This window comes from Lissotriton helveticus, chromosome 4_1 (assembly GCF_964261635.1).
Source record: "Lissotriton helveticus chromosome 4_1, aLisHel1.1, whole genome shotgun sequence".
NCBI classification, from domain to species: domain Eukaryota; kingdom Metazoa; phylum Chordata; class Amphibia; order Caudata; family Salamandridae; genus Lissotriton; species Lissotriton helveticus.
This window is the reverse complement of record NC_136063.1, coordinates 545,184,321-545,201,691: the sequence shown is the minus strand read 5'-3', so window position 1 is coordinate 545,201,691 and position 17,371 is coordinate 545,184,321. Positions and strand designations below refer to the sequence as shown.

Here is a 17,371-nt window from a genome sequence, read left to right as displayed (position 1 = left end):
CAAAGGGTTAAAAAAACTCCCAAACTTTTGTGAATTTAGCAACTTGATTATTTCTTTCTGTGTATATTCATTCCAGAAATCTAACTTGTCCCATTTTAGCCTGCCATTTAACGAACAGAGGACGTTGGTTGATTTCAAGCATTGCAAAATAATAGAGTAATAGAGAGATGCAAAAATAAGCTTTCTACCTGGCCTGGATAGATCATTATGGCATCTTATTTAGCCACCAAACTACAAAACCCGTTCTCTGTGGCATATAAAATGTAGTTTATCACCCGCTATCGGTTCCTCCTCAGCATGGTGTGTACATCACCATATCTTTCTATATTATCCTAAGCAAAAACCTTCTTTATTTCTTATGGTTTTTTGCACCACTCTCATGCCTATTATTTAAAATTCCTCTTTCCAATGACAGGCCTCCAGAAACAACATGTCGGTAACTGGTTTTAGACCCTATTCAGTCATCAGCTTTTACCAATAAGCACAACTTGCCCTGTCTAGGTGAAAAAATGTGAGAGATAAGTGACACCTCACGGGCGAACCACCAAGGGGGAACTGTCAGGTACTCACCAGATCAGCCCATTGTTCTCATCATAGGTAGTCACCTTATCTCAAAAAAAGAACAAAAGTAGTGTTCTAATTAAGTGTCCAAACAAAACAGAAACACAGTGCGGATAGAGTGATGAATAAATCCACTCTGGTGACGATGGGTAACTAAAATTGACAAGCACACCTGTTACACAATACTTTTATTATTCAAATGAGATGAGCTGCCAAATTAAAATTATGTACAGGATGCTATTCATGCATACATATTTCACAAGCCTTAAAATTGTGTACAGGATGCTATTCATGCATACCGATTTCACAAGCCAACATGATTCATTGCCTCCAATATATGGCAAATTCTTCAGGGCTTAGAAAACACATCACAGCACCCCTGTTGGACACACCATTCTACAGGCACTGTCAATGGAAAGAAGAAAAATGCAACACTGTGTTAAAACCACTGCCTGCTGTCAACTTACTCACAGGTTCGACTATGCTGCAGGACCTTGTTCATACTCAAACACACATAATTACCCTCGCTAAGCCATTTCCTCGCATACCAGCTTGCGGGTGAGTACAGGATTCACAACCAGACTCCTTATGTGAATCCTTCTTTTTCTTGCTATCCCTTAGTCTTAATATCGATCTGTATAGCAACGGAGATAAAAACACTCAAAATCAGCTACATATTCCTATGGGGTTCAGAGACCATATTCCTTATACGCAATGATATGTTACCCTCGAATTTATATACACGTTTCTGCAATAATGACAGTCATCAACTTCCATCAGCTTAACTAGTGTTTCCATAATGCTGAATTACTGAATTATAACTGAAGTCATTTCTTGTGAGAGAACATGGGGAACAGGAATGGTTTTATGATGTACCTCAATCTTTTGTGATGCAGTGTGTAGAGTTGGCTCTCACAAGAAATTACTTCAGTTATAAAGATCAACTGTATCTCCAAACATTGGGAACATCGATGGGGGCCACGATGGCACCCAGTCTTGCATGTATTTATGTCGGACAGTTTGAGGAGCACGTCGTCTACAAGTCCACCAACCCCTTCCAGAGGAATTTACGACTCTTACGACTAAGGGATAGCTAGAAAAAGAAGGATTCCCATAAGGGTCTGGTTGAGAATCCTATACTCACCCGCAAGCTGGTATGCGAGGAAATGGCTTAGCGAGGGTAATTATGTGTGTTTGAGTATGAACAAGGTCCTGCACTATAGTCGAACCTGTGAGTAAGTTGACAGCAGGCAGTGGTTTTAACACAGTGTTGCATTTTTCTTCTTTCCATTGACAGTGCCTGTGGAATGGTGTGTCCAACAGGGGTGCTGTGACGTGTTGTCTAAGCCCTGAAGAATTTGCCATATATTGGTGGCAATGAAACATGTTGGCTTGTGAAATAGGTATGCATGAATAGCATCCTGTACACAATTTTAAGGCTTGTGAAATAGGTATGCATGAATAGCATCCTGTACACAATTTTAATTTGGCAGCTCATCTCATTTGAATAATAAAAGTATCGTGCAACAGGTGTGCTTGTCAATTTTAGTTACTCCTTGAGAGCAGAACAAACACTCACCTTGACATCTTATTGTCTAGATCTATAAACTAATGTAATTCTTCTTATATCCTGGTCATAGAATCACACCTTTATGGATGTGTCTCCATCAAGAGGTAGAACATTAAGGCACAGAGTTGTTTATTATATGCCATACATAAATTATAAGGCAAGCTATGCTAAATCTAATCATGACCCAACATATCTTATCACCAATTTAATATGATCAAGTATTATCTAGAAAGAAAAATTACCATTTTACAATTCTTTTCTTTTTCTATAAACGTTTTTACGTTTACGTCCACTTTACCACAGGGAGCTCTCCACCCCGGTGGGGGAGATCTTTTTATGCTAACGTATAAGAAAAAAGTATAAGAAGTATAAGAAAAAGTGAAAAAACAAAAAAAAATGTGTTAAACATGAAAAGGAATTGTAAATATAGTTGTATGTTAAATATTAATGAAAATTAATGTTACATGTTACATTTTCTAAATGTAGAAAAAATGGAAATGCTGCAGCACTATTGATTTGATTTTAAAATGCGATTACTTTAAATATTTTAACGTGAATTAAAATTATTTTCTGAACTTTCAATTTAAAAAAATTCAGTCAAAAGTAAAATGTTTCTTTATTACATAATATAATAATAATCATTACATTTTTAAAAAGTGATGTGCAGAATTGATAAAAAGTACAGAATTATTTACAATTTATTTATCTCTCAATAGAAATTAATGTTACAAGTTTATTTAAAAAAGCTTTTAATATATTTTGAAATAAAGTAATGAATACACTTTTTTTAATTAAAATAAATGTATTTATATTTTAGCTAGCTTAAATAATTTAATTTCACATTATTTTCTATGTTAAGTCCCTACTTACATTATTTTCCATTAGAGGGTGTTGCAGTACCAGTGGCTGGCTATGCATGGTTCTGGATTTACTCCAGTGCTGAGCATGGCTACATTTACAAATGTTCCAGGTCTTTTTTGGCTGTAGTAACTTAAGAAGTGCAGTTTGTGAATAGCAATGGGCTTATTCTTTTGTGGGTGGGTTCATGTCCTTCCAAAACGCCTTCCCTAATTCCCCCCTTTAATAATCCCTAAGCCCCTCCCATTTAGTAGTTATGTATGCCCACTTTCCAAACACTTCATCTGGTCCCTCTCACACTTACTTAATAGGTAGTAAACCTACACATGTGAGGATCTCTCATCAAAAAGATTTATACTCACTTTCGCCCAAAGAATGGGGTTTCATACACTACAGAGCAGCACACACCACTCGCAATGCTAGTGCCAGGGAATCTGCGGTGAAACTGGCCATCTATTGGCATCTCACCCCGGCAAGACTCAACCAGGGTAACCCTCTTCGAAGCGCGCTGTGTTGGAGGGGCTGTGGCGAGAAAGGCACCCTGACCCATCTCCTGTGGGACTGCCGCGCTCTGCAGGGGTACTGGAAAGCAGTTTTAGATGATATAGACTCCACATTTGTCACCGAAATCCCGCGCTTCCAAGCATACACAATCCTGGGGCTGCCCAATGCGCTCACATTTCCCTTGAGATCACCTCGTGGCAAACAGATGGGCATTGCCATGCAAGCAGCGTCACAACACGTCCTGTCACTTTGGGGATCGACCACCTTACCCACTCACACTGGCTGGCTACACAAACTGTGGTTCACCTTAGGCATGGAACATATACAGGCCACGCTCACACGTACTGCTGATTCATTCCAGAAAACCTGGCAACCGCTTCTGTCCCTCCTGTCCAGAGAATTTCACGAAATCACATGCCCGAAATATCTCCGCATTCTGCGGCTTACGGAACACCCACGAGACCAGACACGACCCTGTACGCCTTGATGCATATCAATCTGTAAATGCTATGATGGAGACTCTGGACAACTGGCATACTGGTCGGGGAGGAGGGTGGGGGTTGGCGTTGGGCGGGAGGTTGGGTTTTTCGTATTGTTTTGTTAGATTACAGCTCTTACATGGCACCTTTACCGATCTGTAGGCAACGCTTCTCGATATAGGCATGATTTATCTGCATTTTTATCGATTCGTAGAGAAGACATTTATGCCTGTCTCGCTCGTCATATGTGCCTATTGTATATCTATTGCATTGCATTGCCTGTCTTCTTTGCTCTTAAACTTAATAAAAACACTTTTGAAATTAAAAAGATTTATACTCATAGGTTTGTGAATAGAATTTTGTAGTAAGTAGTACCACTGTAGTGCTACATTACGCACTACATCTTGCAGTTTATGAATCGGGCCCTTAGGGTTTAACCACTCAAAGTAGGGTATGTTAAAACATAGGTCAAAAAGTAATTGCATTATTTCATGTTTATGTGGCAACAATTCTGGATACTTTGTTTTATGGAATTGAATGTTGTCAGTACTCGGATTATCAGATTTTAATACAAGTATCCTCTTGAAACAATATCTAATGGTAAGAAAGAGCTCTTCTGAGAAAGCCCTTAGGTTGGAGTTGACATGGCTGGCATTCTTTAAAATGGATATGGACATATTATGCGCATATACATTATGAAGTCAGGCAAAAGAACGACGAACGGTGGTGGAAAGATGTAAGATGTATTATGTAACCACCTCTTATATAAGTCGTAATTCCCTTATATTAAAGACTCTAGCACATCTTTAATTTGAGTAGTTACTCTGCAATGGTCCTCAAAACTCTGTGATGGCTATGTGCTCTCTACCAAGGACCAACCAAGCAATCCAGAAGTTAGTGGGAACAGTATATTACCCCCACTTTATTCCATTCGATAATTTCATTCAGACCCTGTTGGTCACTCATTTCTTGTTAGATCCATCTGGCTTCTTTGGACAGGAGGATCTTCTCCACATTCTGGGGGTTGCCTAGTACTTTCTCTAAGACGACCCATGTGAATCCATGTTTGGTTGTATGGCAATGTTGAACCAATTTAGTTGTCAATTTCCCAGCCCTGATGGTACTCAAATGTTCCTGCATTCTCGTCTTTACTTTTCTGGATGTCAGGCCTATGTATTGCAGGCCGCATTCGCAAAGCAATCTATACACCACATTAGTGGTATTGCAGTTGCTGAAATGGTTAAGAAACCACTCTCTCCCTGAGTTGAGAATTACACTTGTCGTCTTCTTAGTGAGAGGGCACACAGAACAGGTTCCGCATGGAAAGTGTCCTTTAAGAATGGTTGTTTTATTTACTCTAGGTTTAGGGGGTCCACGAGTATGAACCAGTTTGTCTTTGAGGTTGCTTGATCTCTTAAATGCAAACCTCGGTGATGGCATGACAAAATCTTTACATGAGAGTAAGAACCAATGTCTACGAATGGACTGTCTGATTTTTGTAGCCAAGGGTTCAAAGGTCATGACCACTGGGACACAGTCATATTTCTCTTTCTCACTTTTCTCTAAGAGGGCGCAGCATGGGGTGTTCAGGGCTCGTTTCTTAGCTTGTCTTATTGTTCTCTGAGGGTAGTTCCTTTGTTCTAACCTTTCGGCTAGTACCCGTGACTGTTCCATATAAGTCTGTGTAGAGGAACTGTCCTACAAGGAGGTTGTCTTGCAGGGCCCTAGGGTGATAAGAATCATAGAGTAACAGAGAGTTTCTGTCGGTGGGCTTGTGATGTACACATGTATTAATTACTCCATCTTTTACCTCTATCGCCAGATCTAAGTACACAGCCATATTGTGGCTGTAGGACCATGTAAATTTGAGGCTGTGGTCCTGCTGATTAATCCAATCCAGAAACTGCAGAAGCGCCTCCTCAGTCCCCTCAGTCCCCGTCCAGATGCAGAGCATGTCGTCTATGTACCTCTTCCAGAGTCGTAAATTCCTCTGGAAGGGGTTGGTGGACTTGTAGACGACGTGCTTCTCAAACTGTCCGACATAAATACATGCAAGACTGGGTGCCATCGTGGCCCCCATCGATGTTCCCGATGTTTCGAGATACAGTTGATCTTTATAACTGAAGTAATTTCTTGTGAGAGCCAACTCTACACACTGCATCACAAAAGATTGAGGTACGTCATAAAACCATTCCTGTTCCCCATGTTCTCTCACAAGAAATTAGTTCAGTTATAATTCAGTAATTCAGCATTATGGAAACAAACTCTGCACATACTAGTTAAGCTGATGGAAGTTGCCGACTGTCATTATTGCAGAAACGTGTATATAAATCCGAGGGTAACATATCGTGACGTATACGGAATATTGTCACTGAACCCCATAGGAATATGTAGCTGATTTTGAGTGTTTTTATCTCCGTTGCTATACAGATCGATATTACGACTAAGGGATAGCAAGAAAGAGAAGGATTCACATAAGGGGTCTGGTTGTGAATCCTATAATCACCCGCAAGCTGGTATGCGAGGAAATGGCTTAGCGAGGGTAATTATGTGTGTTTGAGTATGAACAAGGTCCTGCACCATAGTCGAACCTGTGAGTAAGTTGACAGCAGGCAGTGGTTTTAACACAGTGTTGCATTTTTCTTCTTTCCATTGACAGTGCCTGTGGAATGGTGTGTCCAACATGGATGCTGTGACGTGTTGTCTAAGCCCTGAAGAATTTGCCATATATTGGTGGCAATGAAACATGTTGGCTTGTGAAATAGGTATGCATGAATAGCATCCTGTACACAATTTTAAGGCTTGTGAAATAGGTATGCATGAATAGCATCCTGTACACAATTTTAATTTGGCAGCTCATCTCATTTGAATAATAAAAGTATTGTGTAACAGGTGTGCTTGTCAATTTTAGTTACTCCTTGAGAGCAGGACGAACACTCACCTTGACATCTTATTGTCTAGATCTATCAACTAATGTAATTCTTCTTATATCCTGGTCATAGAATCACACCTTTATGGATTTGTCTCCATCAAGAGGTAGAACATTAAGGCACTGAGTTGTTTATTATATGCCATACATAAATTATAAGGCAAACTATGCTAAATCTAATCATGACCCAACATATCTTATCACCAATTTAATATGATCAAGTATTATCTAGAAAGAAAAATTACCATTTTACAATTCTTTTTTTTTTTCTATAAACGTTTTTACTTTTACGTCCACTTTACCACAGGGAGCTCTCCACCCCGGTGGGGGAGATATTTTTATGCTAATGTATAAGAAAAAAATATAAGAAGTATAAGAAAAAGTAAAAAAAAAAAAAAGTGTTAAACATGAAAAGGAATTGTAAATATATTTGTATGTTAAATATTAATGAAAATTAATGTTACATGTTACATTTCTAAATGTAGAAAAAATGGAAATGCTGCAGCACTATTGATTTGATTTTAAAATGCGATTACTTTAAATATTTTAAAGTGAATTAAAATTATTTTCTGAACTTTCAATTTAAAAAAATTCAGTCAAAAGTAAAATGTTTCTTTATTACATAATATAATAATAATCATTACATTTTTAAAAAGTGATGTGCAGAATTGATAAAAAGTACAGAATTATTTACAATTTATGTATATCTCAATAGAAATTAATGTTACCAGTGTATTTAAAAAAGCTTTTAATATATTTTGAAATAAAGTAATGAATACACTTTTTTAAATTAAAATAAATGTATTTATATTTTAGCTAGCTTAAATAATTTAATTTCACATTATTTTCTATGTTAAGTCCCTACTTACATTATTTTCCATTAGAGGGTGTTGCAGTACCAGTGGCTGGCTATGCATGGTTCTGGATTTACTCCAGTGCTGAGCATGGCTACATTTACAAATGTTCCAGGTCTTTTTTGGCTGTAGTAACTTAAGAAGTGCAGTTTGTGAATAGCAATGGGCTTATTCTTTTGTGGGTGGGTTCATGTCCTTCCAAAACGCCTTCCCTAATTCCCCCTTTAATAATCCCTAAGCCCCTCCCATTTAGTAGTTATGTATGTCCACTTTCCAAACACTTCATCTGGTCCCTCTCACACTTACTTAATAGGTAGTAAACCTACACATGTGAGGATCTCTCATCAATAAGATTTATACTCATAGGTTTGTGAATAGAATTTTGTAGTAAGTAGTACCACTGTAGTGCTACATTACGCACTACATCTTGCAGTTTGTGAATCGGGCCCTTAGGGTTTAACCACTTAAAGTAGGGTATGTTAAAACATAGGTCAAAAAGTAATTGCATTATTTCATGTTTATGTGGCAACAATTCTGGATACTTTGTTTAATGGAATTGAATGTTGTCAGTACTCGGATTATCAGATTTAATACAAGTATCCTCTTGAAACAATATCTAATGGTAAGAAAGAGCTCTTCTGAGAAAGCCCTTAGGTTGGAGTTGACATGGCTGGCATTCTTTAAAATGGATATGGACATATTATGCGCATATACATTATGAAGATGTGCTCACCAATATGGTAATGGGTATTTGTTTGAATGAGGGAAACCTTTCTCTCTCTCTCTATGATGATGGTGCACATCAATATGAAATAGATGTATTACCTACAGCGACTTTGGAGAAATATATAGGTGTGATCAGTGTTGGGCACGAATGGAGAACTGGCGTATGAAGAAAAACATTTAAAAATGTACTACTGACAGCTTTGGGAGAAGAATTGTCTATATTTTTCGGCCCTGAAGAGGTGGAGTTTTCCCTGAAACTCGTGTTGGCTGCTTACACTGAAACTGGGTGTCAATACTAAAATCGACTGCCAACATCAAAATGGATGGCTAGCCCTGTTAAATAAAAGATTGTGTGATGTGTTAATAAACAGTAATACTACAAATGGACTGTTGTGATATAATCAATTTTGCAATTTATGATTCATGTGGAATTTATTTGGTATTCAAATAATTGAAAACTAAATTTCTCCTTATAAAATATTGTGAGGTTGAAGAATATTTGGAGGTGTAACTTTTTGGTATTTGCATTGTTTACTCCCTGAATTGCATGTAACGTATTTAGGAAACTGTGACCAGTGTGATTTATTAGGATTTATTAGGTTGGGGACAGCTGGTATAAGCGGGCATAAAATCCAAATTTACACTTTGATATTCATAACATTTGCCATAACTACAGTAGATCAGACGATGCCAGAATATAAATGCACTGTATGTAAGGAGATGCTCACTTATGCATATAATGAAGAATCCCATTACAATGGCATTAGTAAGATTTACCATATCCCGTATCTGTGGATGATTATTTTACACAGTATTAGGATTGAACACATTTTGCATGTGCTGACGACATTCCATGTCCAATCACTTGCTCTATAAGCTTCCTCTTTGGTTCCTATTCTCAGTCATCCAGAGTGATTACTGAATTTGCACCAGAAAGTGCACCATTACAAAATATATCTTATCCCAGACAACTGAGGGGTCAGGCGCATGGATACAATTACAGTAGGTAGCAGTATGCTTTCAGCTGTCTTTAAAAAGAAAAATGTTTTTCAGTAGAACGGAGATTAAAAAAAAAGACCATTTGGAACAGTTGCATTAAAATGCAAAAAGAACAAACACCAAGCAATGAGCACATTCGTGAGAGTGATTAGAGAGACAAAGGTGCATGGCTTGTTATGGTCATTGTGTGTTTTTTCTTTCAGGTATCTCCTTTTTTGAATTACATATGTTGACTATAAGATATAAATGTTGAAATATAAAAGGCACATTTCTTCATGCTATTAATATTTGCCACATGATATCAAGTCTGCTCGAATATATTTCTACTTTTTATATGAATCAAATCTCTTGTTCTAATGATTGTTTTGAATGATAGGCAAAGTTTCATGGAAACTGATATTTGTTTCTCGTTTATTGCTTTTTAAACAAAAAACACAGATTCACAGAATATAAGTAAGTAAAAGGGCGCCAAGCCCTTTTCTGCTAATTATTTATTATGAAAGGTTCAACACTGAATAGACACGTTATATAAACTAAGAACTTAGGGCCTGATTAAGATGGCGGAAGGCCCGCCACGACAGCCTTTCTTTGTCGAGCCTTCCTCCAGCGTACTGCGGTTTTCCGCCTGCCAGCTTATCATGGCGGGTGGAAACTTGGCAGTCGGAAAGACCATCCGCCACAGTTCCAACAGGCAGTCATTTTCCGACTGCCTGTCGGAGCAGCCGTATTGGCCAGCATGGTGGTGGTGCCTGTCACGTACCGCCGTCAGGATTATGATATCCCTTTTCCGTCGGTCATATAACGGCGGTCAACCTGCCACCAAATGGATGGTGGCAAATGGATTTTGGGGCCCGCAGCTGGCCCCCCTTAATCCCTGGGCCAGGGGAAGGAGCACTGTGGGGCACCTATGATGCCCCCCTACATTTCCCTGCACCATGTTGCAGGTACTGTGGGGTGCATGCCACGTAGTGCAGGGAAATGTAAACAGTGCATTTTTAACATTGTGGCAGGTGCTGCCGTTAGCAGCACCCATCGTGATGTTAAATGTAGAAGGTGCGACCGCCACAGTGGCGGTTGCATTGTAATACCCCCTGTGGGACCGCCGCCTTGTAGGCGGGCAGTCCCACTCCCCGACATGATGGCGGACGAACTGAAGTCCATTACCCCATCGTAATGACCCCTAGAATGTGAAAGATAGAGTGGACTTCTTGCCAACAACTTAGGACAGAGTCCATGGAGAATCGAATAATCTTCCTTTGCTGAATGCTGATGGAAGGTGCATTTACCTTTCACTCTGTGGTTTTATTGGCCTTCCATTCAATGCAGACAAGAATAGCAGATGCTGCTATTTCAGTGAACATTGGCTTAATTGTTCAGAGAAGGTATGTGGGAATGATCTATCTCTGAAACTCAAATTAGGCCTTTTATTTGGTGCCAAGATTAATTGGTTAGCCCGAAAGCTTTACGATTTAAACAATATGTTACAGTATTTATTTTACAGTTCACACTCCTGTTAAACGATGTGGCTACCGTTTTGCAGATTCTTTTAAAAGTTACTATCCATATTGGATAGGATTTTGAATGTACAAATACATTTTTAAAATATATTTTGTTTTCTAGTATTGTTGAGTGTATCTTTCCAGAATGAAATTGGGTTTGGATACCATTAGTTATCGCCGTGATATCTCTCAGGAAGGATTGTTACCTGAAACACATCTCACTCAAATATTGCTCACTGGTTTGTGAGGGGGTTGCAGTGCAATTGGCTTTCTGTCTTGGGTTGACACATTACCAAAGTCCTCAGCGCGAGTGGGCCTGGAAAGTCTATATTAGGACATTTCTCAAGAATTAGGATCCAACAAGCTCAAACCGGATGGCATTAGCTCTTATCTCAAGCGCATGTTCGAAGAAAGCAAGTCCAAGGGGATATTACCCCACGACCAAAGGCTAGCAACCATCGTAGCGATTCCTAAAGAGGGGAAACCTAGGGAGCTGTGCGCCTCATATAGGCCTATCTCCCTGCTGAATGCGGAACCGAAAATACTAGCGAAAGTCCTGGCTAATAGGCTCCAGCTGATCCCCAGCACCCTGGTCCATCCAGGCCAATCCGGATTCATGCCCCACCGTAATACGGCGCTTAATCTCCATCGGCTGAATGGGGTGTTGGGGAGATGCCATACGATATGTGAAGATGCAGTGGTGGTATCGCTCGATGCCACAATGGCCTTCGACACCCTCTAATGGCCCTACATGATGGCGGTCCTTCGCAAACTGGGCTTCGGCCCCAGCTTTATCTCGTGGGTGCGGCTCCTCTATTCCAAGCCGCTTGCCCAGGTGGTCGTGAACAATAAGGTCTCAGAGACCTTCACCCTGGAGAGGGGGACTCGCCAGGGGTGCCCGCTCTCACCCCTTCTGTTTGCCCTTTCCCTTGAGCCGCTGGCCACCTGGATCAGACAGGACGTCTCCCTTAAAGGACTTCGGTGGGCTGACTGCTGGGAGGACAGGATCTCCCTGTACGCCGACGACATCCTCCTCTACCTCTCGCGGCCCCGGAGATCGCTGATCGTGGCTCTGGATATTTTTACAAACTTTGGCAGGAACTCCGGATACAGCATCAACCGGAGTAAATCCCTATTATATGTCCTCCACGGTGCCACCCCCGTACTTCCACGTGACTGTCCCATAAAGGTGGTCACCGAGGGCTTCACATATTTGGGCATTTTTGTATCGAAAGACAAGACCGCCATGTATGATAGAAATTTGCTCCCGCCCCTTACGAGGCTTAAGCGCGACTCTGCTGCCTGGCAGAAGCTCCCGGTTTCCCTGTTGGGCCGTGCGGCACTTTTTAAAATGATGGCGCTGACCCGGTTCCTTTATGCCCTGCAGAATTACCCTGATCTGATTCCCTCTTCATATTTCACGGCTGTTGAGGCGGCGCAGAGGAACCTCCTGTGGTCCGGTGCACCCAGAATAGCTCTGCAGAAGCTGACTTTGGAGTGGTACGATGGAGGGCTCGCCCTACTCGACATACGTAGGTGTGCGCTGGCCTCCCCTAAGGAGGTGGCTATCTCATCTAGGCTGCGGCTCATCCAACTTAAAATTCTACATAGAGTGTACATATCGAACACAAGGCTGAAAAGGATGGGCAGGTGTGAGGGTGACGAGTGCAGGAGGGGGTGCGGAATAGCTGGCTCTTTCTTTCATATGCTATGGGAGTGCCCACTATTGCAGGCATATTGGGTGAAGGTGGTGCGCTGCATGCAGGATGTTTGGGGGATAGAGTTGCGCCCGGAGGCGAAGCGCTGCATTCTGAACATATGGGAGCCAACGACTTACCAACTAGAGGCAGGCTCTGGGCAACGCTCGGCCAGATGGTGGCTAAGCATAATATTGCAAGACTCTGGGGGGCAGTCACGCCTCCACGTCTCTCTGAATGGAAACGAGGCATGGACTGGTGCATGTTGCGAGAGAAGACGGTGTATGTAGCCCGAGGGTGCCCCCACAAATGGGGGGAGATATGGGACAAATGGAATGACTACAGAGGCGACATCTGCGAACCCCCCCAGCCTCGGCGATCGGTACTTGAGGTTGACGACTAATTGTTTTGATTTATTGCAGTCTTATTGCCATAATGATGATGTAACACTGTACCCTCTGTATGATCTGCTGTGCGCATTTGTAGCCCTTATGTGCGACCATGTTGGCCGCTGTTTGGTCTTAAGCTCAATAAAAAGAATTAAAAAAAAAGAATTAGGATCCAGAAACCATGCCGGGCTGATTATGTTGTCTGAGTGTTTTATGAAAAGAGATAGATCCATTGGGATTGAAGGTATAATGGGTCACAAGGATGGCATGAAGTGAATATAGCTTTCGGCAAGAAAAGAGTTTTGCTCCTATGTCCAAGAAGAAGCCGAGCTCACGTTTTCTGAACAATCTATAGTCTGCTAGTAAGGCAGCTGGGCACATCCAAGTGTAGAGCATTTCTGGAGCCTAGTGTTAAGAAATCTAATCCGAGGTAATGCTTATCCCAATGTAGCAAGGGAAGAATTCTACACAAGCTATTCAAGGAGTGAATACAGATAAACACAATCGCGTTTACCTGAGGGAAACAGCATGAGCTAAAATAAAACTTTGTGGACTTTGGGAACAGAGTGGGAACAGGGATAGGACTGTTGACTACAAAGCTCTGTTCACGATGACAAGAGACCAAGAACAAAAACCTTGGTCCACTCAAAGTGTCAAAGAACTATATTTCTGAAGAGTCTAGAGGCCGCCCACAGATATGCTTAGGTTTTACAGGTGCATCCCTGAGTGTATCATTTAGATAAACAGCTTGGTGTCATATGCATAGGCATAAAGAGAGCGAATTAGAGCTCAAGCGGATCTAGGCAGGCCCCAAAGAGCATAAGAGTAAAGGATAAGCCTTTTTGAATGCCACACAGAAGGGTTCTAAGGGCCAAAAGGGATGAAGACCGGCAGCTTAGGCTCAATCAACCAGGTAGGACTCAGTCCAGCTCAGTGCAGCAGCTACAACCCCTCTGGAGTACTACAGATCGCATCTCTGCCTTGCAAATCACATCAAGAAGAAGTGATTTTTGAAAAGCCACACTGCGCAGCTCTAAAAGAATGAGATGCATAGATTACTAAACACATGATGAAGACATCCAACTTCCGTCTTTCTGTCTGCATGGTAGCCATGTGATTCTTGAAGACAGATCAGTCAGGAGGCTGCAGGAATTTCATTAAGTAAGAGATGTGTGTTCACAATCCTGAGCCCAGTCTGGATTAGGTGAAAATTTCGACCTGTTTGCATAGGCTTTGCTTGTCGGACACAACTTGTGCTAAAGGAGACAGAACGTGTAAACCTATATGCTTCATTTGGAAGGTAAGATTGTTCATTTGCCAGGAAGTCTCCGATCTTCTTGGAATTTTCCTACGGGTTTGAGAAGTTAGCAGTTTCTTTCCTTCAAGCATTTAAAAGAGGTGTCCACCCACATGATCAGCAACCACGACCTTCTCCTTCAGTTGCCACCACTTTAGTCTTAAGAATTATGGATCCGGAAGTTTTCGAAAACCAAGATACCCACCAACACAGAATAGCTTGACTTTGACATAGTCCTTTAAGTTCTTGGACGCTCCTGGGAGCCAGCCACAAGTTGTCCTTAAATAATCTGATACCCAAAGGCACACTAACAGCTACTGAAGTGTCATTTGCAACGTGATAGCAGCATTTAGAAGAAAAAGCAAGTCAAATAAGAAATGGTAAACACATTCTGTCGGATTCATAGCATACAAGAAATGAATCAGTATCTAGGCCTTATGCCTTGGCTTTTTATCTGTGAACTTCCTATATCTGAAAGGTTATTAGCTTTGTGTGCTCAGCACCAAGGAAGCTACAAGTGATAGTTGGGTTAATAGTTTGAAATAAATAAATACATCAATGGGGAATGTTTTTCTTCCTAAATAAGACAACTTTACATACCGGTGTCTCCAGTGATGAGTTAAAAAGAACTTGAAATAATAAAGACTGCTGTTAAGCAAGGGAGCCACTATTCATCAAAGGTGGAATCTGCCCAGTGTCAGTTTGGATGCATAAAGACGTTTAAGAAGACAAACATCCTTGCAGTACATACCGAATGACTTTCCTCGATTTCCATGGAAGGAGGTGGAGTGTTAATGGCTTGTTTCTTTGGTGTAGCAGGTTCAGGTTTCTTTGCTTTAAGCTCCGGTTTGTTTTCTTTGGCTTGTGGTTTTACAAAAGGTTTCTTAGGACTGTGCTTGGGCGGTGGTGGCATTCGTGCAAGTGTTGAAGGAGATGGGACATCATCTTCTTCTGGCTCTAAAGGAGGCAGGGCTGCGTCTGCTTTGACCTGGTAGCCATGGTAATGGCTCTGTAGCTGCCCATTACCAGGGCTCGCAGGATTATGGCTTGCAGGAGACTTTGGCAGAGGTTTTATTGGCACGTCCTCCTTTGCAAATGAATTGTAAAGCTGAGGCTTCAAGTCAGCTGTAACGTTCTCCTTGGCTGAAAATATATCTTCGTTTCTGTATCCGCTATCAGCAGTGCTGAAGTTTTTTCTTTTCACATTTGCAGGGAGGACTGGCGGTGTAGGCTTCCGTTTTTCCTCAGGTGTTTGTGGGGGTGTGGTTCCTCTCCTATAAAAATGGGGTGACTCCTTGGGTGACGGTTGCTTTTGTGGTACCTTCTCTTCGGGCATTTCTTTAATGTCCATTACATCTTGAAACTTCTGCCTTATGTACTCAGGACCTGAAAATAAAAAAAGTAAAACGTATTACATTATGGAATCAAATATTAGTTATGAAAATAAAACGAACACGAAGTTTGAAATGCTTTTTCTTTTTTTTGTAGTCATAAATAAGACAACGATACTTTAGGGCACAATAGGAAATATAGAAACATCCTGAAATAAGACACGTAAATGTTAGCTATACACACATAAATATATGCAAGCAACTTCTGCAGTACAAGTAATCTACAGATCAGTTTTATTTAGATTGTTTTCCTACAGAGCCACGTCATCAGTTGGTATTTGAGCTCTTTACATGTAAAAATAACTACATGATAAGCTTACGGAAAATATTGACCTTGTGGAGATTTTCTACTATAAAATATGCTAGTGTGACACACTACACCTTTAAAGCCCGCCCATTTGAAGAGTTGTAAGTTACATATTGACTTGTGAGATCTTAGTTCCCAGAGCTGAAGTAATTTATCCTAAAGGTTCTTAGTTAAGGTTTCTTGCAAATATGTAGGCCTTTAGATTTTTGCATAACAAACGTATATCAGGCACTGTTGTTAAACAGATTTGGAGGTTGTTCCAAATTGTAGAGGGGGTTCTGGAAAAGAATTATCTTTGAGCGGACATCTTAGGGGGATCGAGAGTTAAAGAGTCCTAGCTGTGGGATTTTGTTACGCCACCAGAGATTTCCAGAAGATCGAATAGGTAACTCAACCTGCCTAGATGGCCTACATTCACTAAGATGGACCTACACAGCCTCATGTCACCAACTAAATGTGATTGTTTGTCTTTCATATGGTCCAATGATGAATAAAAACACAAAGGTAACAGCAGCAGCATGGAAAACTCATTTTATGTTGTAGTAAAAATCTAACTTCACGGTTACTCCATTGAAATCTGGACTGAGAGACTTTGATTTCCCCGCTTTTCCAATTGCAGGTGGAGCAAGGGTGATCACGTATGTACAAAAAACAATCAAAGTAGACATTATAAATCTGAGAGATTGTCACGGAGTAAGGTCCGGTTATTAAATTAAGCAGATGTTTTTAGGGACATGGGATGAGCACAGGGTATGATACAAGGGCATGGCAAGCGATCAAAGAATGTGCTGCACAGTCAAAGGCCATTCAGACTGAGCTCAAGAATTAGTCTTCCTAGATACGTGTTATATCTGTAGGCCGCACCAGGCTCCCAGAGGATTTTCTATATATCTGATATCTACAGACAAACACTTCTGTGCACAGGGCTAAAGGCTGTGAGGTAGGTTCTGGGTCATGAAGGCTGAGAGCATCAAAAGGCTAAAAGTGACCTCCTGCAAAAAGGACCAGCTGAGTAAGTACAAATTAGTAGGGGATTCTGCCAGCAAAACGACTGGTACAGAGAATATTTAACGTTTTAGCATTCTCTCAGACTGCATTAAAGCATGCCAACTAGCCAGGCAATAATAGTTTGCCAACCGCCACACCAAAAGCTCTTTGGACACAGCAAAGGTCACGCATAATGAGTTATTGGGATTCAAAGAATAGATATAGGCAGCTGACAAATAAAGGATCTAACTTCTGAAAAATACCATAGTAAAAATATTTTTGGGTTATGTTAAGAAAAGCTGTCCATGGTAGACTGCAAGTACA

The 17,371-nt window shown here is 40.9% G+C and overlaps 1 protein-coding gene across 1 annotated transcript in view; it reads right to left on the bottom strand.

Moving 5' to 3' along the window:
• Positions 1–17,371, bottom strand: part of JPH1 (junctophilin 1) — a 550,873-nt gene that overhangs the window by 50,068 nt on the left and 483,434 nt on the right. Inside the window, exon 4 of the mRNA XM_078687132.1 lies at positions 15,114–15,748. Within this exon, the coding sequence (XP_078543258.1) occupies positions 15,114–15,748 (635 nt within the window). The remainder of the gene's footprint in view (positions 1–15,113; positions 15,749–17,371) is intronic.